The 27,780-nt window shown below is 44.7% G+C and overlaps 2 protein-coding genes across 2 annotated transcripts; one reads left to right on the top strand and one right to left on the bottom strand.

Annotated features, from left to right (window-relative positions):
- Positions 1 to 665: 665 nt before the first annotated feature.
- Positions 666 to 5,829, bottom strand: LOC123104827 (uncharacterized). Its single transcript, XM_044526735.1, has 3 exons — positions 5,556 to 5,829; positions 1,629 to 1,838; positions 666 to 1,042 (listed from the first exon to the last, which is right to left on the bottom strand). The coding sequence occupies exons 1-3, from the start codon at positions 5,787 to 5,789 to the stop codon at positions 929 to 931; spliced, it is 558 nt and encodes a 185-aa protein (XP_044382670.1). The 5' UTR covers positions 5,790 to 5,829; the 3' UTR covers positions 666 to 928.
- Positions 5,830 to 5,861: 32 nt separating this feature from the next.
- Positions 5,862 to 10,181, top strand: LOC123104826 (RCC1 domain-containing protein RUG3, mitochondrial). Its single transcript, XM_044526734.1, has 6 exons — positions 5,862 to 6,472; positions 6,633 to 6,772; positions 6,972 to 7,166; positions 7,970 to 8,098; positions 8,532 to 8,687; positions 9,555 to 10,181. Exons 1-6 carry the CDS (start codon positions 5,982 to 5,984, stop codon positions 9,755 to 9,757), a joined length of 1,314 nt encoding a protein of 437 aa, XP_044382669.1. The 5' UTR covers positions 5,862 to 5,981; the 3' UTR covers positions 9,758 to 10,181.
- The last annotated feature ends 17,599 nt before the right edge of the window (positions 10,182 to 27,780 follow it).

A 27,780-nucleotide genomic window follows, 5' to 3' on the forward strand; every position in this document is an offset into this window, starting at 1 on the left:
CTTAATGTCTTCGGCTCCAATCCCACACACCGGGCATTGTCCACTCACTTTGATATGGCGGTTTGCCAGGGTAACCCGGCAAGGAATAGTATTATGCATAGCTCTCGAAAGAAAAAATTTAACCTTTGCCGGCACATTGAGTCCCCAAATTGGATGAGGTTTAATATCAATTGCTTGGTGACCTATGTTTAACCTTTGGCCATACTGTCCTTCCCATTCAGCATAATATGCTGAGCCCATAGAGAAAGTGGTTGTACGAGTCAGGTTCCAAGCAACAAAGTCTTGCATGCCTGAAGAAGATAAAGGGATAGCAAGAATTCTTTGAATATCAACTTCAAAGTCTGTTTCACTAGGTCGCTCCGTAGACTTCTCATCATTTATGAGTGCCAGATTACTTATGCAGTGCCGTTGTCTCTTGCGAGTGCCAGATTATCGGTTCATTTAGTAGGCCAATGGCTGTTCTTCTAAATAAAAATCCCAATATATGTTTGTGCCCATTGGTAAGAGTTTTTTCTCAGGATGTTAGTGCCAATAGATTGTTGATGCCAGTAGACAGCAAGAGATTTGGTAAAAGAAAAATAATAGGTGTGATGAAGAAAATTCAAGACTTCAACTGATAATCAAGAGATTTGTTAATAGCATGAAAATTTCAAGAATTCAACCAATCAGGGAAATTCCGGTGCTGTGATAAAGAAAAAGGCACAATCTGTTACATAGTAGTATGATACAAGAGATTTGGTTCAAGAATTCAACCCAAGGCACAATGTAAGAAGGCTAGCCACTGTGGTTTTCTAGTCCTGACAGAAGCTTCCTCTGTAGGTACATGTGTCGATAGATACATTACAATGGCACAGGGGAAATCAGCAAACCCAAAATGGCATGACGGATCATCATGAGCGATCTGTCGAATCACATTAACTGGTCCGTGCTAAAACCTAGGAGCGTTTGTCGGAATTCTTGAAACCCCTTGCATTAGACTTGCTTGCCGTTTCCGGTAATACACGAACGGCCCACTTACAAGCAACATTCCAGCCATGAGGACCTGAAAAGGACATTGCTTTGGGATTCAGAGTCACAGACAAAAACGACGCAAAACTCGCCTCGGACAACGTCAAGACGTCAATCAACAAGAACTCCGAAGAAATCGTGTTGTCAACAAATGTGATGTGACTGTGACTAGTCGATTAGTGACAATCATGTAACTTGTTCGACAAGCAGAACATATGGTTCAATTTCCTAAGGGTAGATAAGCAGCCTTCAAGTTTTAACTGGAGAACTGGAAGTTTCAATCTTCAAAAGTAATTGGGATTCGCACTGCATATCAGTACAAATTTCATGGCCCAGACACCCATTGCCACAAACTGAAAACAAAATCTATGTATCGACTCTTGCCTACATCTGAGATAATTCCCCACTTTTGAAGAGAAGGTTACAAAAGATTCTTTGCAACATTTTTTACAGTTTAAGACTTTTTATCCAAAGATTATGGTATAGGAAACAAGAAAACATCATGCAATTTTTGTAAGTAAGAACCAAATGCAACATGATATTAGAAATTGATGGCAGGCTGACACATCATGCAACTTTATACTAGTAAGAACAAAAAAAGGTTTTAATGATATTATTACCTCGAAACCAAGAATAGATAGTTTCTCTTCATCCTCCAACGGTACGCAACTCCTGTAAGTAACATAATGTTTTGGGCCAGTTGGCGTGGATGTCTCGGCCAACATCTTTCTATCCTTTGTTTTGTTCTCTTCTTTTGTACCATTTTGTACTTGTACACATTTCAAAGGCAAACGGTAGCCAGTTTCACTGCAACAGTACTTCTCATCATTCTATAAAAATAAAGAAATAAAATGGCATGTTAGTAAGCTTTAAAACCAATATATAATAATCATGCCATTTCACCGATGACCACATGGCCACTATAGCCGCGGAGATGCAGTGCCCCGTCACTCACTTTCCCATCACCTACCTCGGGCTGCCCCTCTCTATCCGCAAGGCCTCTTTGACGAGCTTGCAATCGATCATCGACAAGCTTGGGCGCAAGCTCTCCACATGGCGGGCATCCATGCTATCCAAGGGAGACCGTCTATCCCTTGTGCGCCACGTCCTCAGTGCCATCCCCACGCACTTCCTCATGGCCATCGCCTTCAACAGCACCGCCATCAAGAAGGTGAACCGGATCATCCGTGGATTCTTATGGGCAGGATCGGATAAGGCCAACGGTGGCCAGTGCCTCGTCAACTGGCAGCGTGTATGCCGGCCTATCTTCCTCGGTGGTCTCGGTATCCGGGACATACAGCGTACGGGCATCTCTCTCCGTGTTCGTTGGCTATGGTTGCAACGCACCGATGCTACTCGCCCATGGAGCCACCTTCACGTCCCCCACGACGCGGACGCGAGTGCAATTTTCAGGGCCTCCACGACCTGGCAGCTTGGAGCGGGAGACTCTTGCAGATTTTGGACCGACCACTGGATCTCCGGCAGCTCTATGGCCGAGATTGCCCCTCTCGTTCTCGCTCTCGTCCCAAGGCGCCTTTGGAAGCAACGCTGCGTGCGTGAGGGTCTACACCAGCGCTCTTGGGTACAGGATATCCGCGGTGCACTTGGGCCGGCGGCCATGGTGCAGTACATTCAGCTTTGGCGCTTGGTGCGTCACACTACTCTCTCCAATGAGCCGGACACGCTACGCTGGCGTTGGACCTCATCTGCTACATACACGGCAAGCTCTTGCTACAAGGCCCTATTCTTCGGCGCTTGTGAAGACCCTTTCTGGCGGCTCACCTGGCGACCTTGGGCCCCGCTCCGCGTCAAGTTCTTCCTTTGGCTGGCCATGCAAAACCGATGCTGGACCGCGGAGCGCCTGGCTCGCCGCGGATTGCCCCACGACGACGCTTGCGTATTGTGTGACCAGGACGATGAGACCATGCACCACCTTCTTGCCGGTTGCTCCTTCTCTCGCCAAATTTGGCACGAGACCCTCGGCTGGGCACGTGTGCCCATCAGCCTCCCTGCCCCCGACACGCCATTCCAAGTGTGGTGGCAATCCTCCCTCGACATCGCGCCCGCTTCCATGCGCAAGGGTATATCCTCCCTCATCATCCTCACAGCTTGGTGGATTTGGAAGCAACGTAATCCTGCATCTTTGACGGAGCGACACCATCGATCACCTTCACCTCTGACACCATCAAGGACGAGGCACGACTATGGGCCAAGGCGGGCGCCACCGGACTGCAAAACATTATCCCCGGCGCGTAGTCTCTAGTTTCTGATCGCGGGGCTGAGCATACCCCCATCTGTTGTGCTCCTTCGCTTGTACACCATGCCTACCGCGCACATGGCCTTGTTAGCGATGTAATCCCATGCTTGTACTCTTCTCCTATCAATACAAAGATACGCAGCTTGCGTATTCGCGAAAAAAAAAGTATTTGGTAGTGCAGTGTTTGCACAAATGGTAATTTGAAGTTTTGCACCCAGACTTAAGTTTGCCAAGCAAATATAAAAGGGGCAGCAGGTCATAGTCAACATGGCTATTGGTAACGGAATTCTCTGTGATTGCAGAAAAGCTATCTTCTAGAAAAAATCTAGTCAAGCTATGTGATCATCAGATGCTGTATAAACCATGGTCCAGAAAAATGGTACAGCAGTGTTATGTGATCATCAAGTTAACAATTAATTCAACTGAATATTATCCAGCATCTGCAAGTCCAAAGCTAAGTTCAATATAACCGTCTGACCAAGAAATGTTCAAATAAGGAGTCGATCAATTGTGAGGACAGAACTACTATGCTAGAAGGAGTTAAGAGGTGCGGATTCTGACAAGTAAAGAGTAAGGACAATGCGTAATTTATGAGCGAACATAGTTCTTTCATGTACTCTGTCTCGAGATGGAAGACCAATTCCTTGTCATCAGTCAAACAACAACAAAAGGCTGACAATTTTGGGAAATTACAGAAAGGAGTCACTAATATAGATAGAAACGTAATACACTATTAATGTTTAGAGACGATCCGCACACTACTATAAGATTATGGAAGGAACAGATTCAGTATTTCTAGCTATAGAATGGTCATTTTCCAATCCCAGTAGGAACTTTTGGCTTTTATAGCACAAAGATAGCACATGTCATTTCAGTATTTGATAGTGTAGTACTTGCACAGCGGTAACTGAATGTTTTGCACCCAAGCTGGACATTTATCAAGTGTTCGATTACATTAAGTTTGTCAGGCAAATACAAAAGGGGCAGCAGCTCATAGTCAACAAGTCTGCTGGTGATGGAATACTCTGTAACTGCGGAAGCTATTTTCTAGAAAAATCTCCAAGTAAGCAGCACACAATCACCATGGAAAGTGGAAACCTCACCTTATGCCGAATAAACCATGGCCCAGGAAAACGGTACTGTTATGCAATCATCAAACTAACAATTAATCAAACTCAATAATGAGAGCAGCTACAAATCCAAGAGAAGCTAAGTTCGATATAACTGTCTGACCACTTCTCAGGTACATAATCCGAGTCAATCAATTGAGTGGACAGAAACTAGGAGTTTGGTAATGAGGATTCAGACCAATGAACTAGCCAGGTACTCTGTCTCAAATTATTTAGTCAAACAAAGACCAGAGGCAGATAAATTTGGGCAATTATGGAAACGAATTGCTAATTCAAATGGAAATACAATTCTATGAATGTTAAGAATCTAGACAGTACACACACTAGTATAAGATGAAGATAGGAACAGAGCCATTGCTTGTAGCTATAGAAGGGTCAGTTTCCAATTCCAGTAGGAAGCTTTGGCTTCTACTCCGTATAGCACAAAGATAGCAGACTTCAAGGTCATTTGCTGATCCACAACATAAAGATGGGAGGCAGAGAAACCGCTTTGGCAACTTAAAACATAAAACTAGAATTTTCCCAACATGGCACAAAAGATCTGCATTCCCCCCGACCCGACAAAATGCCCTCCTTCTCCAAAACACACTTCTATATTTTAGCTCATGCAGCCTTTATGATAATTATCTGGAAGCTCTTCATGCCAACCAAACATGGCTGGAACACAGAGTATAACGGATTCAGATAATTCGTAGGCAGCAGAGTTTGCTTCCTTTTTTAAAAAAAACTAACAACACCACAAGTTTGCGAAACTGTCAAACTGGAACATAAACTAACAAATTGATGTGGGCACTAGAGGTTCTGGTTCGGACGGTAAATCCTGACTCAAAATGCCTACGTTGCTCACAACGGACTAAATTGTGACCTTTCTGATAACTTCAGAGCAAAAAGGGCTCGACTGTTCTTCTGTTCCAAGATCCCAACCTTGTCTCAGCACACACCCCAACCCAATAACTCGGATCGCCTGGCTAGGATCTACGTACATCTAAACCAACGGAATCAATGAGCACACAATCCCCAAATCCAGCCCCAGCATAATCAATCATGTTGCATCCTCCCAAGATCCATTTTGTTTTCTCTTCATATGGTCAGGGTGGGTAATCCCCGTGGAGAACCGGCTGGAAGGAGGGAGAGGGGAGGGGAGGGGCGGCAGGGCTGACCTTCTCGGAGTACTGGCAGGGGATGCAGGGGCCGGAGGGGCTGCACCGGTAGGAGGAGTTGCCCTGCGCCTCCACGAACCCCAGCAGCGACCTCCGCGCCCCCTTCTTGGCCGTCGACGCCGCCGCCGCCATCGCGATCGCCGGCGGGATCCAGCACAGCGCCGCCACCGCCACCAGCAGCAGCAGCAGCAGCCGCCACCGCCACGACGTCGCCGCCGTCGCCTTGCTCGCCATCGCCCGCCCCCAAGATGCCTCCTTTCTCCCCCTCCTCCTCCTTCCGTGCCGGTAGGACGGAGAGTTGTTGGGTTGGGCTGGGCGCTTAACGGGCAGGAAACTGCTAACGGGCCAGCTTCTGTGCTCCTACTACTACTAGTTGCTTCCTTCCTTCCCTCGGTTGACAGCCGAACCCAGCCGCCGCCGCCGGCGATGTTGCGCCGCCTGCTGCCTCTCCACCGGCGCTGCTACTCCGCCTCGGCGACCTCGAGCGGCGCCGCGCCGACGCTCTACTCGGGCGGCGACCACCCCGTGTCGCTGCTCTCGTGGGGCCGCGGCGCGTCGGGCCAGCTGGGCGGCGGCAAGGAGGAGCGCCGCCTCTACCCGGCGCCGGTCGCGCGGCTCCTCCTCCCCGTCCCGTCCCCGGTCCTCCCGCCCACGCCCGGGCGGCTTCCCCCCGCCGCGGGGACGGAGGCGGCCGGCGGCGTGGAGGTGGGGATCTCCTGCGGGCTCTTCCACTCCGCGCTCCTCGTGGACGGCGCCGCCTGGGTGTGGGGCAAGGGCGACGGCGGCCGCCTCGGGCTCGGCGACGAGGCCTCCGCCTTCGTGCCCCGCGCGAACCCCAACCTCGCCGGCCTCCGCGTCCTCGCGCTCGGCGGCATCCACTCCGCCGCCCTCACCGCCTCCGGCGACGTCCTCACCTGGTGAGGACACGGCACTCCCACATTGCTCTCTCATTCTGAAAATTTCACTGACGATCAGATGCCGGATGAACCGTGAGAAGAATAATGTGCTGCATTTTGGTTGATGGTTGATGGTTGTGGCTGGCTGCTGCATCACTCAGTTTACTCTAGTAGCCTGCAGGGGTTATGGTGGATTTGGAGCTCTGGGGCACTACGTTTACCATAGAGAGCTGTTGCCGAGGAAAGTGAAGGGCCCTTGGGAAGGGAAGATTGTGCACATTGCCACGAGCGGAGCGCATACTGCGGCGATCACAGAATCAGGTTGTTTGTAACTTCTTATCCAAGCTCAATACAGAAATACACTATTTTTTGTCATCGCTTGCTGCCTTGTGCAAATGAATAGTATGAGAAAGTGAACACAAATAAATAAAACTTTTGTTATTGTCATGTTGAAATATTGGCCTTGTGATTGTCAAAACACCCGCAACTCTGATCCTTGCATTTTGACGGCTTGTAACAGGTGACCTATACACTTGGGGTCGTGATGAAGGTGATGGAAGGTTGGGGCTTGGAAGTGGGGGTGGTCCAGGTGAAGCTGGCTCTCTCAGTGTTCCTTCCAAGGTGAGCGTGCTGCCTGTTCCAGTTGCTGCGGTTGCTTGTGGTGGCTTCTTCACCCTTGCGCTGACCTCGGATGGGCAGCTATGGAGTTGGGGAGGTGAGGATGTCACTGTGTATTAATTTATTAACTACTCCCTCCGTTCCGTAATGTAGTGCCTATAGATTTTCTGAAAAGTCAAACTTTGCAAACTTTGACCAAGTTTGTAGAGAAAAATATTTATATCTACAATAGCAAAAATATATAATGTGAAACTACATCTTATGATGAATCTAGTGATATATGTTTCATACTCTAGATGTAAATATTTTTCTTCACAAACTTGGTCAAAGTTTGTGAGATTTGACTTTTCAAAAAATCTATAGGCACTACATTATGGAACGGAGGAAGTAGTAAACATCATATATTTAATTTATTCTGCACTGATGCTCTTCTTCAGAAACTAGGGAAAAAGTTGTATACTTAACTTGCTGCTAATGTGAAATGCAACACCATGCAGTTCATATTAAGCTGCAATTATGAGTTTACAAGGTTCCCGCTAATGTGAAATGTTGTGGCAACACAACATTTTTCCTCCAACTACTTGCCCAGACCTTTTATTTCATCCATTGGGCATAAGTTACACTTAGATGGGTTATGATAGTTTTCTGAAATGCTCTTAAGCTTCCTTAATCTCAATGATCTTGCTTAGTACTACCTCCATTCCTAAATATAAGACGCTGGGGCAGTTTAAATTAAACTGCCCCAACGTCTTATATTTAGGAAGTATATGGCAAAGATAACATCTCTTCATTCTGGCTTTCCAGGTTCCGTCGTAAGGGACTTATGTACTAATTTAATTTGAAATGCATCTCATCTAATATGGATTTACTGAGTTTCTACAACTTGTCTATGATCTTCAGCAAACTCAAACTTCGAACTGGGCAGAGGAAGCAATTCCAGTGACTGGAGGCCACAAATTGTCCCTAGCCTGAAAAATGTCCATGTAATCCAAGTAGCATGCGGTGGATACCATTCTTTAGCCTTGACTGGTATGTTTTACTTGTTGGAAATTCAGGTGTTTTCTCTGAACTAATGGAAGGCAACTTTTGTGATCTCCTATCAAAATTTGATGACATATTACTTGAAAAATAATAGAATTTGCAATCTAAGTTCTGAAAAATAAAACATTCAGACAGGAGTAATAAAGGAATATACATTTGCCTTTGTCTCAGCAAGTAGGTTAATTACGTCTACTGCTTGTTTTGACTGCAACAATGATCTTCAATCATAAGACCACATTTGATCATGAATCAAATTCTGTTGGATCTTACAGCAAGCAATCAGTGTAACGCCACTGTATTCCTAGAGATATATACTTAGTTGTATTACTTTCAGGCTGCTGTTATAGCAAGCACAGAACAATGTACTGGTTGGTGCAGCATACAAGTATGTGACATATCTTACCTTGTTAACTATATTCAGATGAAGGTGAAGTTCTCTCATGGGGACATGGTGGACATGGCCAACTAGGGCATCCAACCATTCAAAACCATAGAGTTCCACTTGCCATTAAAGCTCTGTCTGAGGAGCGAATTGTCTACATAGCCTGTGGGGGATCAACTTCTGCTGCTATATCAGGTGAATGCTGTTTCTCTTTTTCATCTTAAAGATAGTCATTCATGGTGGTTGTTCCTGTGCAGGGAGCTCTTGACATGTTCTTAGTCTCACCTACCTTCCATTTGCCATTTCTTTACTAGTAAATCGTAGCACACATTGTCTGTGCTGAAGATTCATAGGAAATGCTAAAAATGCATCACCACCACATGACATTGAGTAACTGAGAATAAAACTGTCTACGTTGAAAACCATTTGGGGAGTGAAAGTGTTACTAATTTAGTAAGTCCAAGAAAATACTGGGGACTCGTGTATAGTTTATAAGACTGGCATGTACTCCCTCCGTTCCAAAATAGATGACCCAACTTTGTACTAATTTTAGTATAAAGTTGGGTCATCTATTTTGGAACGGAGGGAGTAATTGAGATATGAGAGAGAAAATTCTTAAAGTTAACCAGTCAGGCAGATAATCAGTATTTTGTTGCTGTTGTAATTATGCAAGAAACAGGCGTTGCATACAAATTTAATTGCATGTATTGCTGATGAAAAGAAAGGATTTCTAAGATTTACTTACTAGTTTTGTAGCACACACTTTAATTAATTTCGAGTAATGAAGAAGAAATGCCATTGTTGTAGCTAAACTTCAGTTAGTCCATTTATTTTGATACACGAAACCCAGATATATTGCCACTGTAAGAGCCTCTTATTCGTTTTATAAGATGTCTCTCTGAACATTCTTGTTTTAACTAGCTTAGTTATGTTGCCTTCTTCTAGTTCTACTACTTCTGTACAAGTATTTCAGCACATCACATTGCATGTCAGCTAAATGCAAGCAACTAAAATTTCACACTATGAGTAGCTTACCTGAATTTACTTTCTTTGTGTGGCCAGAGAAAGGTGACCTGTACATATGGGGAAATGCAAGAGACTGCCAGCTAGGCGTTCCCGATCTTCCAGAAGTGCAACCATTACCTGTTAAAGTTAATTTTCTTGCTGACTGTGATGAGGATCCAAGCCCTCCTCGTGTCATCTCGGTTGCAATAGGCGCTTCCCATGCCATGTGTTTGGTCTCCAGGCAACAGATTCAGAAATAGCACCTGTTGTTTATCAGCTTTGTAAATTCAGTCAAATTTGGACCTCCTAACCTGTGAGTACGCCATGGAGAGGATCATGTTCTCTACTGGTTAGAGCCTCCCTACTCAGTTGGCGAAAACTCCTGCTCGGTGAAGCCCAACATCAGCAAGAAACAATAATATTACAGGCATGCCATACTTCCTTGAATTTGAACACTGGAAGTTCTGTTAATTAGCGATAGATTTGTTTCTTGATTTCTCAAGTGATGTGAAACGAGAGATAAAACCGACCATGTACCTTCTAGATTTCGGATTCATAGATCCTTTTCTGTAGTTGTTAAGATGAACAAAATTTTGTAGCATGCTGATTTTATTGCTGGCTTGCACTTGGCACCCAGTTCAATAAATTAATTGAGCAATGCTTGCGCATTTGCTTCCTCGGTCACTCCTCCTTTCAGTTACCTGCGATTATTCATGTCTTACTCTTTGGTAGGATGGTGTCAAAATGTCAGTGACTCGTTTTCCATGTGTAACCAAAATTTCTTTGATTCCATGTAAGTAAAAAGCTCGTTGATTCCATGGCTGATCTTTGCCACTTCCCTTGCAAAACTCTGCATTTGTTGGGTGATCAAATCTTCACACTTCACTTACCTGCTTGCTCATGTGTTCAATATTCTTCCATCCCAGTTGGTCAATCAATTCCGAGAGATATATATCCCCCAGCTCTGAATTATTTCCTATCATATCCTAGTTTGTTAAAGAAACCACATAGTTCAAGCCTCGGTTGAGTGGAACATGTTTGTTTCATCTAGTTGTACTTGTTCATGTTCGAATAAGAGAAGTCCGGAGAGTCAAGGAATGCCAGGTGTTCATATGAAATTTCCCTGTTTTGGTAACACACAAGGAAATATGTCAGGAGCTCCACTGAGCTGCTCAGTGGAAAGTCTGAGGTTGAAAGATTTGTTTGCATCATCTCACGTACTATCTGAGCTGCTTTCTCAATTATACATCATGTTGTTTGTATTGATGCACACCCAATATAGCATGCTTTTGTTGCATAATTTGGCCTATCTTTTCTGCCAGGATAACAGTATATATCAACAGTATTGTTTGATTTGCCAACCCTTAGTTGTTTGTACTTCACATCATTGTATTCTTCTTCCAATACGTGACATGTTGAGGTGTGTTGCAATGGGGATTCCATTCATGACGCTACTTTACACTTCAACATTGCATCTCCGTTTGTACCTAAAAGGTAAAGTTTACCGAGTTGGGATTAAAAGCTGTTTACTAAAAGTTAAGTGTGTCAGCATAAGTATTTTTCTTTTGCAGGTTTTTTTTTATCAAATGTTGTGTGTCACTGCTAGAACTTTAATTAGTTATGAGGGTGAACTCTTTTTTTTTCTGTATCAATTCACATTGGATTCTCTTTGTGCTGCTTCCTCCATCAGTATAACATTTGGTTTTGGTGGGTGTACTATGTTGGCCTGCCTAGTTTTCTATGGAGAACGTATATCATTTGAAACAAGGCAAAAGATTTGCCATTTCGTTAATTAAGAGAGAGTTGTAACAGGGTCCGAGGACAACAGCCATACAATGGCCAAGATAAATCAACTACTCACGGTGTAAAATTACATCAAGCCCTTTGGCACCCGCCAAAGCCCACAGGGCCGCCTCATCCATGATTTTTTCCACGAGGATCATCAAAGGCGCGGAGACGTTCCGGAAGACCCTAGCATTCCTCTCCTTCCAAAGTTCCCAAGAGATAAGCATGAGGAGGGAGGCCATCCCTTTTTCGTTAGACGAGCGCGTAAGCACCATCTCAGTCCACCAATGCCTGACACTTTGCATAGCCGCCCAGTCTGCTGTGACAATATTGCTCAGTCTGGTCCTCGCCTTAACCGCATTCCAAACTACAACCGAGAATCGGCATTGGAAGAGGAGATGCGCTGCAGACTCCTGGACTTGGCTACAAAGGGGACACAAACCGCAGTTTGGCCACCCTCTCCGTTGTAATCTATCTGCCGTCCATACTCTGTTGTGAATGATCAACCAAGCAAAGAACTTGCATTTTGGCGTAGCCCAGACTTTCCAAACGGTCTTTAGAAGTGGTGTGGAGGTGCGTCCCTCGAACTGTAGCGAATAGGCCGATGAAGTGGAGTAGCTACCGCGCTCTGTAAGTTTTCAAATGATCGTGTCATTCGTGGCTTGATCTAAGATTATCCCGTCCAACTTCTCCCAAAGGATGGTAAACTCCTATATGTGCCCGACGGTAATGCCATTTGCCATGTCAACTTGCGAAATCCATAGATCATCAGTGAGGGCCTTCCTGACAGAGGAATCTTTCTTTTTGGAGATCTCAAAGATTTTAGGGGTGATGTCCATCGGCCTGAGACCATCAAGCCAGGGGGACGTCCAGAAGGAAGCCTTATCTCCGTTTCCAACCACGACCCTCGTTGCTGCCGCGAAAAGGACCCTGTCAGCCTCGGTGCAAGGGTTGCCTAACCCAACCCACGGCTTTGGCTGCTCCGCCCACTCGTTCCAAAGCCACCTCAAGCGGAGGGCAGTGGCAAATTTGTCCAGGCTTAGGATGCCCAGGCCACCCATAGCTTTAGGACTGCAAACTCTGTCCCAATTGATTTTACACTTGCCACCAGTGACTTTGTCGCAACCGGCCCAAAGGAATGCACGTCGTAAGGCATCAATACGCTTCATCACCTCCGCTGGCAGGATCAGCGGAGTAATGCTGTAGATAGCTATGGCGGTGAGAACCGCCTTGACCAGAACAACCCTCCCAAGTGCGGCCATGAGGAGGCCAATCCAAGGGGCGAGCCTGCGCGCAACTTTGTCCTCCAGAGGCAAGAAATGAACTGTCTTAAGTCTCTTCACCGACAGTGGCAATCCCAAGTAAGTCATTGGGAAACTCGTGAGGTTGGCGAGGGAAGAGCTGCAGGATTTCAGGAAGGTCAAGGCCAGCACATCCAATTGGAGCCACCAGACTCTTGCTGCAATTGGTGACTAGACCCGTGACCTCACCAAAGTCGCCTAAGATGGAGGCAAAGCAGGATACGTCCTCCTTCGTGGGCTTCACAAAAACGGCTGCATCATCCGCATAGAGGGAGGCACGAAGAGTTGCAGTATTTCTTCTGATGGGATGTAGTTTGCCTTGGGTCGTGGCCTTGTTGAGAATGTGGTGCAGGGGATCGATGGCAAGCACAAAAAGAAGTGGATGCATCGGGTCTCCTTGCCGCAATCCCTTCCCATGCCTAATAGGGTCTCCGACCGTGCCGTTGAGCAACACTCTCGAGGTAGCCGAGGTGAGGAGCACCGAGACCCAGTCCCTGAAGCGTGCGGGGAAGCCAAGGTGCTGAAGAAGATCCATTAAGTAGTCCCATCTCACGGAATCAAAGGCCTTCTTGATATCAAGTTTGAAAAGCAACATAGATGTCTTGCTTCGATGTAGCCTTCGGGCAAGGTTGCGGACATAGATGAAGTTGTCGTGAATGCTTTGCTTCTTGATAAAAGCACTTTGAGCCGGCGACACGAGGTCGTTCATGTGGATGGAAAGGCGCGTTGCCATCATCTTAGCAAAGAGCTTAGCCATGACATGAATTGGACTTATCGGTCTAAAGTCGGAAATATCCTCAGCGCCATCTTTCTTGGGGATTAATGCGATGTTGGCTGAATTTAGCCAATGTAAATTGTTGGCATGAAGATTGGAGAAGTGGTTGATAGCAGCCACGACATCGACCTTGATAACATCCCAACACGCCTTGAAGAATGCACCCGTGAACCCATCCGGCCCCGGCGCCTTATCGCATGGCGAATCAAAGACGGCCTTTCTAGCCTCATCCATGGTGAACGGAGCCCCAAGGTCACTAAGATCACAATCTGGAGTGGGGATACACTCCCAATTAAAGTCCTTATTCCTTCTGGGTCCCTTCTTGATGACGGAGGAGAAGTGACTGTGGATAATATCCTTCTTTTGTTTGTGGTCGGTTACCCACCCCGCATTGTGCTTGAGGCGGTGAATGAAATTTTTCCTTCGCCGACGGTTGATTCGGAGGTGAAAATATTTAGTGTTTGCGTCCCCCTTTTTAATGCTTGTTATTCTAGAGGTCTGCCGCTTCCGAGCTTTTTCAAGCACCGCCAAGCCAACCACCCTCCTCTTTAGCCTCTTCCTAAGATTAATCTCCTGCGGGCTCAGAGACCTTGACTCTTGCGCGATGTCGAGGCGAAGGATGACCTCCAAGGCCATATGCACTTGAATCTTCATGTTGGAGAAGAGGGACTTGCTCCATGCCTTCAGTCTGACACTAGTTTTTTTGAGTTTGTGATGCAGGATATGGTACGGCTCGACATGGTTGTGTCCTTCATTCCATGCGTCTTGGACAGTTGTCAAGAAGCCTGGCATCTTGATCCAGAAATTTTCAAAGCGGAAGCATTTAGAGCGCTTTGGCCCATTCGCATTTGCAAGCAGAAGAGGGCAGTGGTCAGAGAGGGAGGACGACAAGGCATGCAGTATGTGGGAGCCGAACTCCAAGTCCCAATCTTCATTGCAAAAGAAGCTATCGAGCTTGCTCAATGTGGGCTCCCTCTGCCTATTACTCCAAGTGAATCTCCTATTCTGGAGATGAATCTCTTTAAGCTCATAGGAGTTGAGAGCGTTTCAAAATCTGACAATGCGGCTCCGATCAACATTTGTACGGTTCTTATCTCTCGCCCGGTAAATTTGATTGAAGTCCCCCGTGACCAACCACATGGTGCCCAGAGGTGGTTTTTCGGCGATAAGCTCAGCAAAGAAGGCGTCCTTGAGGTTACTTCGGGTCGGCCCATAGACAGTGGTCAGCTTGAAGGAGGTGGGAGCTGGGCTTTGGGGGTACAGAGTAACCGTTGCTGAAAGGGTGAAGGACCGGAATTGGATGCTGGACAGCTGCACCACATCATCGTCCCAAAGCAGGAGGATGCCACCACGCGTACCGTCAGCCGGACGCTGGGCGAAGCTCTTAAGCCTGTGGCCACTAATATGTGCTGCAGTGAAAGCATCAACCGAATCCATCTTGGACTCCTGAAGGCAAACGATGTGACAAGGGGTAGAGGCTATGGTCTCATGAACGGTAGTGCGGCGGTCAGGACAATTCAGGCCTCGAACATTCTAGTTCAGGATCGTGAGGTTGTGGTTGCGGTCTGTCATTTGGAAACCAGGTATACAACGATGTTCGCAGCAGAGCAACAACAACTAGGAGGAACGGCGACACGGGTCAGGAGCAGCAATAACATCTTAGTCTGCCTCGCCAGGGCCCCTAGAAGCTGCAGCCACAAACAACAGCAGCAAACAGGCGTACAAGTACTACTAAAAACCAGCCTTGCCAAGGCAACATGTAGCTGCAACAGGCTGCAGGTACAAACAGGCGTTCCTCCTCTAAAGACAATGAGGATGTTTAACATGACAGAACGTATATCATGTTAGTATATATGGTTGGTCTGGCTTCTCTAGTGTTATTCAATTATCCATTCATCGCGTACTCTTAATGTCATGGTAGAGGGTATCGGCAATTTAGGTCTGAGAGGTATCGGCAATTTAGCAAGGAGTCCAAGATCTGCAAGCGGTTGTGCATCCCTGGCAATTTAGCAATGAGTCCAAGATCTGCAAGCGGTTGTGCATCCCTGGTTATGCACACACCGCCGGCGTTGGGAACGGCTAAGGTCCCTCTTCAGTTTTTGAGGAAACCAGTGCAAGCTCCCCACTGCTCGGATCGACCCTCCACCCTGGCGAGATAGACAAGTGAAAACAGTTTGCACCACAATGTCCCACCCTATACCACGGATGGAGGAGGGCTCAAAGAAAAATAACACAACCAGTCCCGTTCGTACGCCCTATGCTACTGGCGCTTCCAAAGGCGAAGCTCTTGTTGCTCGAGCTAATATATAGAGACAGGAGCGTGGGCAAAAAAGAGAAATGTTTGGTGCAGGTGTGCTTTCTCCTCTATATGTCTCTCCTCCCTCCCATGTCTGTAGAGATAATTGGGGCATTCTAGCCTACTGCAATTGTTATTTTTCTTAAGATGAACAAAGTTTTGCAGTGTTCTGATTTCTTTTGTCTGGCTTGCACTAGGCACCTTACTCCGGTCGTTGTTGAACGAACCGAGCAACTTTTCATTCCTTTAGTTCCATCATTATTCCACCCTCCGAATAAATAATATTTTATCGTAGAAAATGTCCTTCTGATTTTGAAGGCAAATTGAGACAGTATACTCGAAAATAGAACATTAAATGTTGAATTCAAACATCTTCTCAATGTGTTCATTCACCTCAGGAAACATAGCCAAATTTGGGTCTTCTTTGCGTCAAAACTTCAGTGGCTTCACTAGACTACCACCGACAGCCCTGCCAAGGTTCCACAATGACTACATTGGTACTCCCAAGGCAAAGCTCTTGCTTTTACTGATGGTCAAATTGAAAGGGTAAAGAAATATGGGAAAGATGATTCACCATCCTCAGTTGCCGTTCCCAATAAAAAGCTAAGGAGACGAGAATTTATTTGCTCCAGATCTTCAAGGTCCTCAAAATTTTCTTCCTTCCTTCTTTATGTGCGCATGCACTCGTATCCGGTGTCTTTTGACCCACTCAGTTAATCAATTCCATGAGATAACTCAGAGTTTTGAGTTGAGTTTGTCCAATCCTAATTACCAGTGAAACCATGTAGTTGAGGCCTAGTTCGTGTTGGAAGAGGTGGTTTCTATGTAGTTCCTATTCATGTTCGCGTCAGCAAAGTTCAGAGAGTCAAGAAACATGCGCTGGGTTGCTAATAATATTTTTGTTTTGGTGCGACACTGAGGATAATCTTAAGGGATCCATGGAGCTAGCATTGTACTGATTATGATACTTTACTGCACGACATCGCATCTCCACAGTTATTTTTATCTCCATAGTAATCTGCACCAAGTTAGTCTTAATAATTGTTCATCAAAAAGTGGATGGAGTGGTTCGTGTAAGTTTTTTTTCGAGTCATAGTTCGTGCAAGGTTTTTGTTTGCAAAGTTACTTGCAGCGCTCAAATGTTTAGTTTTTTATACCGAGAGAATATCAGGTGGAAACCAAGTTACAGTGAAAACTTAATGGAAACCACGCTCAACAGCATCCAACATTCTATAAAAAATACAGTACATTAAGATGGCGGTGTTCTATTAGCACGTGAAATGTCAAGTTCAAGTACAAAGTCATTTACTAGGTATAAAAAAACAAATTCAGCAATGAATAGTGGCCTTTACTGTTTGGCAATATTTATTACCAAATTTTGTTTTGAATTAGAGTTTGAAATTGGAATTTTACATGCTAATGGAGTATCACTTTCTTAACATAATATATTATTTTGATATTTTTTTGAAACTTCAAAATATAGTTTCCAAGTGGTTTTCATTGGGTTCCATCATAACTTTGGTTTGCACATGATATTCTCTCATTGACAACCCCTATTCGCGTTGGTTGCGATGATTTATTTGTTTTGTGCAGGTACGAGGGATTCGCGTGTAGCCTCCTACTGGATTGATACCTTGGTTCTCAAAAACTGAGGAAAATACTTACGCTACTTTGCTGCATCATCCCTTCCTCTTCGGGGAAAACCAACGCAGTGCTCAAAAGGTAGCAAGAAGGATTTCTGGCGCCGTTGCCGGGGAGGTCTACGCAAAAGTCAACATACCAAGTACCCATCACATACCCTTATCTCCCGCATTACATTATTTGTCATTTGCCTCTCGTTTTCCTCTCTCCCACTTCACCCTTGCCGTTTTATTCACCCTCTCTCTCTCTATCCTCGCTCTCTTTCTCTATTTGCCTTTTTTTGCCCGCTTGCTTTTTGTTTGCTTGTGTGTTAGTTGCTTGCTTGTTACGATGGCTCAAGATAATACTAAATTGTGTGACTTCACCAATACCAACAACAATGATTTTATTAGCACTCCGATTGCTCCTCTTATCGATGCTGAATCTTGTGAAATTAATACTGCTTTGCTGAATCTTGTCATGAAAGATCCGTTTTCCAGCCTTCCTAGTGAAGATGCCGCTACCCATCTGAATAGCTTCGTTAATTTGTGTGATATGCAAAAGAAGAAAGATCTGGATAATTATATTGTTAAATTGAAGCTGTTTCCTTTTTCGCTTAGAGATCGTGCTAAAGCTTGGTTTTCATCTTTGCCTAAAAATGGTATTGATTCATGGAATAACTGGAAAGATGCTTTTATCTCTAAGTATTTTCCTCCCGCTAAGATCATCTCTCTTAGAAACGATATTATGAATTTTAAGCAACTTGATCATGAACATGTTGCATAAGCTTGGGAGAGAATGAAACTAATGATACGTAATTGCCCTACTCATGGTTTGAATTTATGTATGATTATACAAAAAAATTATGCCGGATTGAATTTTGCTTCTAGAAATCTTTTAGATTCGGCCTCAGGAGGCACTTCTATGGAAATCACTTTAGGAGAAGCTACTAAACTCCTAGATAATATTATGGTTAATTATTCTCAATGGCATACTGAAAGATCTACTAATAAAAAGGTGCATGCGATAGAAGAAATTAATGTTTTGAGTGGAAAGATGGATGAACTTATGAAATTATTTGCTAATAAGAGTGTTTCTTCTGATCCTAATGATATGCCCTTGTCTAATTTGATTGAGAATAATAATGAATCTATGGATGTGAATTTTGTTGGTAGGAACAATTTTGGTAACAACGCGTATAGAGGAAATTTCAACCCTAGGCCTTATCCTAGTAATCCCTCTAATAATTATGGTAATTCCTACAACAATTCTTATGGAAATTATAACAAGATGCCCTCTGATTTTGAATCTAATATTAAAGAATTTATTACTTCGCAAAAGAATTTCAATGCTTTGATTGAAGAAAAATTGCTTAAGATTGATGATTTGGCTAGGAACGTTGATAGAATTACTCTTGATGTTGATTCTTTGAAACTTAGATCTATTCCACCTAAGCATGATATCAATGAGTCTCTCAAAGCCATGAGAATTTCCATTGATGAGTGCAAAGAAAGAACCGCTAGGATGCGTGCTAAGAAAGATGCCAATATAAGAGCGTGTTCTTCTAGTTCCTATGAAAATAAAGATGAAGATCTAAAAGTTATTGATGTGTCCCCTATTAAATCTTTGTTTTGCAATATGAATCTTGATAATGATGGGACTGAATATGATCCACCTTTACCTAGAAGGCGTTCCAAGAATTCGGAATTTTTTTATCTTGATGCTAAAATTGATAAAAGTGGGATTGAAGAAATTAAAACCCTAGATGTTGCTAAACCCACTATTATGGATTTCAAGGAATTTAACTATGAAAATTTCTCTTTGATTGATTGTATTTCCTTGTTACAATCTGTGCTAAATTCTCCTCATGCTTACAGTCAAAATAAAGCATTTACTAAACATACCGTTGATGCCTTGATGCAATCTTACGAAGAAAAACTTGAATTGGAAGTTTCTATCCCTAGGAAGCTTTATGATTAGTGGGAAACAACTATTAAAATTAAAATTAAAGATCCTGAATGCTATGCTTTATGTGATTTGGGTGCTAGTGTTTCCACGATTCCAAAGACTTTGTGTGATTTGTTAGGTTTCCGTGATTTTGATGATTGCTCTTTAAACTTGCACCTTGCGGATTCCACTATTAAGAAACCTATGAGAAGAATTAATGATGTTCTTATTGTTGCAAATAGGAATTATGTACCCGTAGATTTTATTGTTCTTGACATAGATTGCAATCCTTCATGTCCTATTATTCTTGGTAGACCTTTCCTTAGAACGATTGGTGCAATTGTTGATATGAAGGAAGGAAATATTAGATTCCAATTTCCATTAAGGAAAGGCATGGGACACTTTCCTAGAAAGAAAATTAAATTACCTTATGAATCTATTATGAGAGCCACTTATAGATTGCCTACCAAAGATGGCAATACCTAGATCTATCCTTGCTTGTTATGCCTAGCTAGGGGTGTTAAACGATAGCGCTTGTTGGGAGGCAACCCAATTTTATTTTTATTCCTTGATTTTTGCTCCTTGATGTCTACTACACAACCTTCTTCTTGTAGACGTTGTTGGGCCTCCAAGTGCAGAGGTTCGTAGGACAGTAGAAAATTTCCCTCAAGTGGATGACCTAAGGTTTATCAATCCGTAGGAGGCGTAGGATGAAGATGGTCTCTCTCAAGCAACCCTGCAACCAAATAACAAAGAGTCTCTTGTGTCCCCAACACACCCAATACAATGGTAAATTGTATAGGTGCACTAGTTCGGCGAAGAGATGGTGAAACAAGTGGTATATGGATAGTAGATAAAGGTATTTGTAATCTGAAAATATAAAAACAGCAAGGTAACTAATGATAAAAGTGAGCGTAAACGGTATTGCAATCCGTTGAAACAAGGCCTAGGGTTCATACTTTCACTAGTGCAAGTCCTCTCAACAATAATAACATAATTGGATCACATAACTATCCCTCAACATGCAACAAAGAGTCACTCCAAAGTCACTAATAGCGGAGAACAAACGAAGAGATTATGGTAGGGTACGAAACCACCTCAAAGTTATTCTTTCCAATCAATCCATTGGGCTATTCCTATAAGTGTCACAAACAACCCTAGAGTTCGTACTAGAATAACACCTTAAGGCACAAATCAACCAAAACCCTAATGTCACCTAGATACTCCAATGTCACCTCAAGTATCCGTGGGTATGATTATACGATATGCATCACACAATCTCAGATTCATCTATTCAACCAACACATAGAACCTCAAAGAGTGCCCCAAGTTCCTACCGGAGAATCACGAAGAAAACATGTGCCAACCCCTATGCATAGGTTCATGGGCGGAACCCACAAGTTGGTCGCCAAAACATACATCAAGTGAATCACGTGATATCCCATTGTCACAACAGATATGCACGGCAAGACATACATCAACTGTTCTCAAATCTATAAAGACTCAATCCGATAAGATAACTTCAAAGGGGAAACTCAATCCATTACAAGAGAGTAGATGGGGGAAGAGAACATCATAGGATCCAAATATAATAGCAAAGCTCGCGATACATCAAGATCGTATCACCTCAAGAACACGAGAGAGAGAGAGAGATCAAACACATAGCTACTGGTACATACCCTCAGCCCCGAGGGAGAACTACTCCCTCCTCATCATGGAGAGCACCGGGATGATGAAGATGGCCACCGGAGAAGGATTTCCCCCTCCGGCAGGGTGCCGAAATAGGTCTAGATTGGTTTTCGGTGGCTACGGAGGCTTCTGGCGGCGGAACTCCCGATCTATTGTCTATTCTGGAAGTTTTAAGATACGTAGGCATATATGGGCGAAAGAAGCACGTCGATGGACCGAAGGAGGGGCCACGAGGCAGGGGGGCGCGCCCTAGGGGGGTGGGCGCACCCCCCACCCTCGTGGGCACCTCCCTTCTTTCCTGACGTGCACTCCAAGCTTTTCCGGTAGCTTTCCTTCCAAAAATAACTTCTCCAGTTGATTTCTTTCCGTTTCGACTCCATTTGATATTCCTTTTCTTCGAAACACTGAAATAGGCAAAAAACAGCAAATCTGGGCTGGGCCTCCGGTTAATAGGTTAGTCCCAAAAATAATACAAATGTGGATAATAAAGCCCAATATTGCCCAAAACAGTAGATAATATAGCATGGAGCAATCAAAAATTATAGATACGTTGGAGAAGTATCACTCTTGTTTAGTAATAAATAATTTATCTAGCCTCTCTTTTGGTTGTGTTTTTTGTGTTTAATTAGTGTTTGTGCCAAGTAGAACCGTTGGGAAGACTTGGGGAAAGTCTTGTTACACTTGCTGTAAAAAACAGAAACTTTAGCGCTCAAAAGAACTACTGCCATTTTTATTTGGAAAGTGCTATTTAGTTAATTCGTTTTGCAGGTATTTAATAGATAAATTCCTCACGTCCAGCAATTTATTTTAGAATTTTTGGGGTTCCAGATCTTGCGCTAGCTACAGATTACTACAGACTGTTCTGTTTTTGACAGATTCTGTTTTTCGTGTGTTGTTTGCTTATTTTGATGAATCTATGGCTAGTAAAATAGTTTAGAAACCATAGAGAAGTTGGAATACAGTAGGTATAACACCAATATAAATAAATAATGAGTTCATTACAGTACCTTGAAGTGGTCCCGTATCTTGCTTCTGAGCAGAGATGATCTGATCCACAAGAGTAGGTTTCGCCACCAAGGTAGAAAGGAATCCATGAGGAGCAATGTGAAGGTTAAGCTTACAGAATTCTTCGTGAAGAAGTGGTTGGCCCTGCTGCAACATGAGATTGTTGCAATAGGATTTAAGACTTAGCGCATCAGCCATGACATTGCCCTTGCCTGTGGTGTAGGTAATCCCTAAGTCGTAATCTGAGATCAACTCCAACCAACGTCTTTGCCTAAGGTTCAAATCTGGTTGGGTGAAGATATACTTGAGACTCTGGTGGTCGGTGTAAATCTCACAACGTTTACCGAGAAGGTAATGTTGCCATGTCTTAAGTGCATAGACTACGGCTGCAAGCTCTAGATCATGTGTAGGATAATTCTCCTCATGTGGATGCAACTGTCGAGATGCATAGGCAATCACATGGCGAGCTTGCATAAGAATGCAACCTAGTCCCTGTCGTGAGGCATCACAATAGATAACAAAGTCCTTAGTGAAATCCGGTGGCACAAGTATGGGAGCAGAAGTCAGACGTCTTTTCAGTTCCTAAAAACTGTGCTCACACTGTGGGGACCACTCAAACTTTTTATCTTTCTTGAGAAGTTCCGTGAGAGGTTTGGCCACTTTGGAGAAGTTCTCAACGAAGCGGCGACAATAACTGGCTAGACCAAGGAAACTCCTAACTTGCTTAACTGTTTCAGGCGGAGTCCAATCAAGAACGGCCTGAGCTCTCTTGGGATTGACGACAATGCCCTTACCAGATATCACGTGGCCTAGGTAGGTCACTTCTGGCAACCAAAATTCGCACTTGGAGAACTTGGCATAAAGGCGGTGCTCTCTGAGTTTTTCTAACACAAGTATAAGATGTTCGGCATGCTCTTCCTTGTTCTTCGAGTAAATAAGGATATCATCGAGGTAAACCACGACGAACTTATCTAAGTACTCCATGAAGATCAAATTCATCAAGCGGGAGAATGTAGCTGGAGCATTGGTTAGACCGAAGGACATGATGGTGTACTTGTACTGACCATAACGAGTGACAAAAGCTGTCTTAGGAATGTCCCCATTTCTGATCTTGATTTTGTGGTAGCCTAACCTCAAATCCATCTTGGAAAAGACGGATGATCCAGCGAGCTGATCATATAGGTCATTGATCCTGGGGAGCGGATACTTGTTCTTTATCGTGACCAAATTAACGGGACGATAATCTACAACCATCCGGTCCGTACCATCCTTCTTCTTGACGAAGAGGACGGGGCAAGCCCAGGGAGAAGAACTAGGACGAATGAAACCCTTTTGCAAGGATTCATCGAGTTGTTTCTTAAGCTCAGCTAGTTCTAAGGGTGCCATCTTGTAAGGTCTCCTAGAGATTGGAGCGGTTCCTGGGATAACATCTATGACAAACTCTACATCTCTGTCAGGTGGAATACCTGGCAGTTCCTCTGGAAAGACATCCGGAAAGTCAAGGACTACCGGGATATCTTCAAGGTCTGGAAGAGGGTTGGCATTAAGAGAATAGAGTTGACGCTTTGCAACTCTGGTGGAGACAGTGACTATCTTGCCAGATGGATGTGTAAGCTGAACAGACCTGGTGTAACAATCAATCTTGGCATAATGAGCTTTCATCCAGTCCATACCCAAGATGATGTTAATATCTGTAGACTTGAGGGCTATAAGTGATGCAAGGAATACAATTCTGTCGACAAGGATTTCATTACCATGGCTTACACTAGAAGTTTGCCATTTGGATCCAGGAGTTTGAATTACTAGTGGAGAGGGCATATCACAAGAGGATATGTTGTGCAAGCTGGCATAACTTTCGGAAATGAAGGAATGAGATGCTCCGGTATCAAATAGAACCGAAGCTGGATGACAGTTGACAAGGAGGGTACCAAGAACGACATCCGGATCATCATGAGCGTCTTTAGCTGAGACGTGATGCACACATCCATGTTCAGTGGGAGCTGACTTGACACTGATCATCTTGCGTGATGGCTTACCACGGCCAGCAGACTTCTCAGGCTGGGGTGGAGCATAATCGGTTTGAGAGCAGTCACGTGCATAGTGTCCTGGCTCTCCGCATGTGAAACAAGTCCCTGAAGTAGGACGTGGACCCGCTTTGACAAGTGTTCTACCAACAGGCTTGGGTGGAGCATGTAACTGAACTGGGTGAGGTGCCACATAAGAAGGCCTTGGTGTATAACCGGGTGGAAGAGCGGAGTTTGGAACCCAAATCCGGCGCTTCTGCGAAGTAGAACCAGAAGAAGAACCCAACCCACGGGTGTGCTTACGAGACTCCTCGTAATTGAGTTGAGCTGTCTCTGCATTAATGGCCTTGTTCACAAGAGCCTGGAATGTATTGCAATGATGCAAGTGGAGATCACGACGCAACTTGGGGTTGAGACCCTTCTGGAACTTAGTCTGCTTCTTGGCGTCTGTGGACACCTCTTCTGTAGCATAGCGGGCAAGGTTCTCAAACTCTCTACTGTAAACATCAACAGCCATCTTACTCTGGGTGAAACTACAAAACTCGGTGAAAACTCTCCAGGTGGGTATCTGGCCAGCTGGAAGCATAGCCTCATAGTTCTGCCACCAAATACTAGCAGGACCTTCCAGATGATAAGCAGCGTAGGTGACCTTGTCACTTCAGCTACGTTCGCAGAGCGCAGCTTGTGTGTGATACTACGGAGCCAATCATCTGCATCGAGTGGTTCAATGGAATGATGGAAGGTAGGTGGTTTCAGACCAATGAAATCATAGATGGACGCTGACTCTTTGTGCTGATGGGAGGTGTTCTCCTCAATACGTGCTAACAAGCGGTTAGACTCTCGCTTGTTCTTCTCCATCTCTAACATGAACTCTGCCAACGAAGGCTGGTCGGGAGGATCCTCATCCCTACCATCTCCGTGGTTCCGGCTACGAGCAACAGAACTTCGGTTAACTGACAACATCCTAAAGAACCAACCAAGGAAACAAGGATGGATTTAGCATCATCATAAGGATGTAGAACATAGTTCGAGGAATATACTATCTCTGGAACTCCTTGGACAATTCCGACAGCATAACGGCAGTAAAATGCTCAAAATGAGACATCCTGCAAACGATGGGGTAGTACCATACTCAACATCATCACTCAAGGTTCTGAGATATTACTAAACAGGCTACACCGGAGGTACTCGAACTGGGATATGACTCAGATCAACCAAACCTAAGAGACTACGGAGTAGTAACACGTGATCCTGACAGACGGAAGAGAAAGCCTAGTTCCTTAACCCCGTAGGAAAGATAGGATGACTCAGATCAGAAGGCATGAGGCATAAGGAGTAAAAAGAGCCTTACGTTCCCTTCCACAACAATTCCCCTATATAGCTAAAGAATTTCTAGACTCAACTTCGACCAGGTTGGCTTGGTAATCCTACAGGCAGTCAGGCTCTGATACCAAAACTGTCGGGACCCCTATTCCGAGTCACACCGATCTAGCATGTAACACCTCATATCACTTTGCGGCCTCACACACGGTATCCCCACGGGTGTCGCCTTACCATGGCCCAGGACCGTTTGCGCCTTTTGACTCACGTATATGATTGTGTCGCTAGCATCCATATGACAGAGAACCCGGGCCGACATGGCTAGTCGTGAACCTAGAGCGGCACTAACCTATGGGGACAGGCATACATGATTCACATCGAGCGTGTCGGTCAGCAGCGTGTGAATCCGGGCTGTAGCACTGGGCTAATAGGACTCCGGGGAACCCAGGCTGTAGCGGGCTAGGTAGGACTCCGGATGTCACCGCGTGACATTTCCCCGAAGGGACAGACACAGGAACGAAGTGAAACACATGCCGGCCAGTCAAGTGTCCTGAGCAGTAGTGCTGAGCTAGCAGGACTCTGGTGAACCAGGCTGTAGCGGACTACTATGGCTCAAGGAAGCACTAGACTACATTTCCCCATAAGAGAGGCTGTCAAGGATAAACAACTAGATTGTCGGATCCCACACATAGCAATACACGTCACACATACGCATAACATGCAAGTATGTGTTGTACACCATGGCATCACAACATAACGCAAACTCATATAGACAAAGGCCCAGAAGAGCCACATAGCATTAAATACAAACAGGGGTCACCTGACCCATCATTCAGAGCATACAAGCAACGGAAGCATTACATGTCTGAGTACAAACAACTACAGAAGGAAAAAGGCTCAGAAGCCTGACTATCTACAAGACCCTCCCAAGGGTACAAGATCGTAGCTGAGGTAACAAGCAACTCGTCGAAGTCCAAGCGGTACTACTAGTGAGACAGATGTCTCACCTGCAAAACATAAATAAAGCAAACATGAGTACAAAGGTACTCAGCAAGACTTACATTAGATCCTACCATACATGCATTTGTATCAAGAAGGTAATGTGGGGTTTAGTTGCAGCAAGCCAGCTTTGACTCAGTGGCTATCCTGTTCTACGACATCGAGAAACTTCTTTGAGATGAGGCAGCGCACACGAGTCCACTAATCACCACATCAATACACTACTATAGATTCATCCTCGTCTCCTTACGAGAAGGCCATGCATAGCACTCACACTTGTCTTGAGCATTTTAGAGTATCCACTTAAAGTTGTCTATGTACCACGTAAGCATCCAAGAAGTCCATAACCGAGGACACGGCTATTCGAATAGATCATGATAACCCTGCAGGGGTGTTCTTTTCACACACGCTCTCACCACTTATCACCATATACACGTCATGTATCTCGGCAACCTTCAAGCGGAAGCCTGGCGAGGGTGTCGGCCACGACCTGACTAACCAAACACGACTCTAGTCCAGGTTTATTGCCTATTCGGGTTCCATCCGCAAGGAGATCCGGCCGAGGTTTCACTCACGGCCCCAAACAATGTGTACAGGGTTCCCGAGCCCACCATCCGGGTGCCACTCGGTACACCGGGCCACGTGTGCCTAGTCTGTCCCAAGTCCACCCTGCCGGGTGCTACTCGGTAGAAAAATAGCACTACCTATAAACACCAGGAACTATTTTCAACTCCTGGACAGAGATCAAGTTGGCTAATAAGTCGAGAGGGGTCGAGTTACCGGAACCCAATGTGTGGTAGTAGCTAGTCCTTGGACAACATACACAGAACTCAGTTCTTAGGGACGGTTCCAGTGAGACAACCCACCATGTACTCCTACATGGCGTCTCACCGCTACCTTTACCAAATCATGTTCACACGCTTAACTCTCAACATCAGAACATAGCACTGTACTCTAATTCATTCCCAATGAATCAGACCTGACATACTCTAAGCAATAGCAGGCATGGCATGGCAAGAACACAACATGGCTCAAGCAACTCCTACACATGCTAGTGGGTTTTAACTATTTACTGTGGCAATGACAGGTCATGCAGAGGAATGGGTTCAACTACCGCAGCATAAAGTAGTAGTTGAATCGTTGTTGTCCTAATGCAATAAATGAGAGCAGGAGTGAGAGAGTAGGATTGTATCGGAATGAACAAGGGGGCTTGCTTGCCTGGTAGATCAACATGGGGGCACTACTCCTCAGACAGGTACTCTCGAACACTCTCCAGGGTAGGACCTATCGAGAAGGAACGGTGTCGGAAATCAACACAAGCATATGCAACAATATGATGCATGAACATGGCATGAGTATGTGATGTTGTTTGAGTTAATGCATCTAGCATTTATTTAGAAGAGGTCCATTTGAACCAAAGGTTCAAATGCAACTCTAAATTAAACTCTTAAATATGCCATAAGTGTGTTTCATATATACAACATGTATAGGTTGGTTTGTCATGCATGAAAATGGTACAGAA

This window comes from Triticum aestivum, chromosome 5A (assembly GCF_018294505.1).
Source record: "Triticum aestivum cultivar Chinese Spring chromosome 5A, IWGSC CS RefSeq v2.1, whole genome shotgun sequence".
Lineage (NCBI taxonomy): Eukaryota > Viridiplantae > Streptophyta > Magnoliopsida > Poales > Poaceae > Triticum > Triticum aestivum.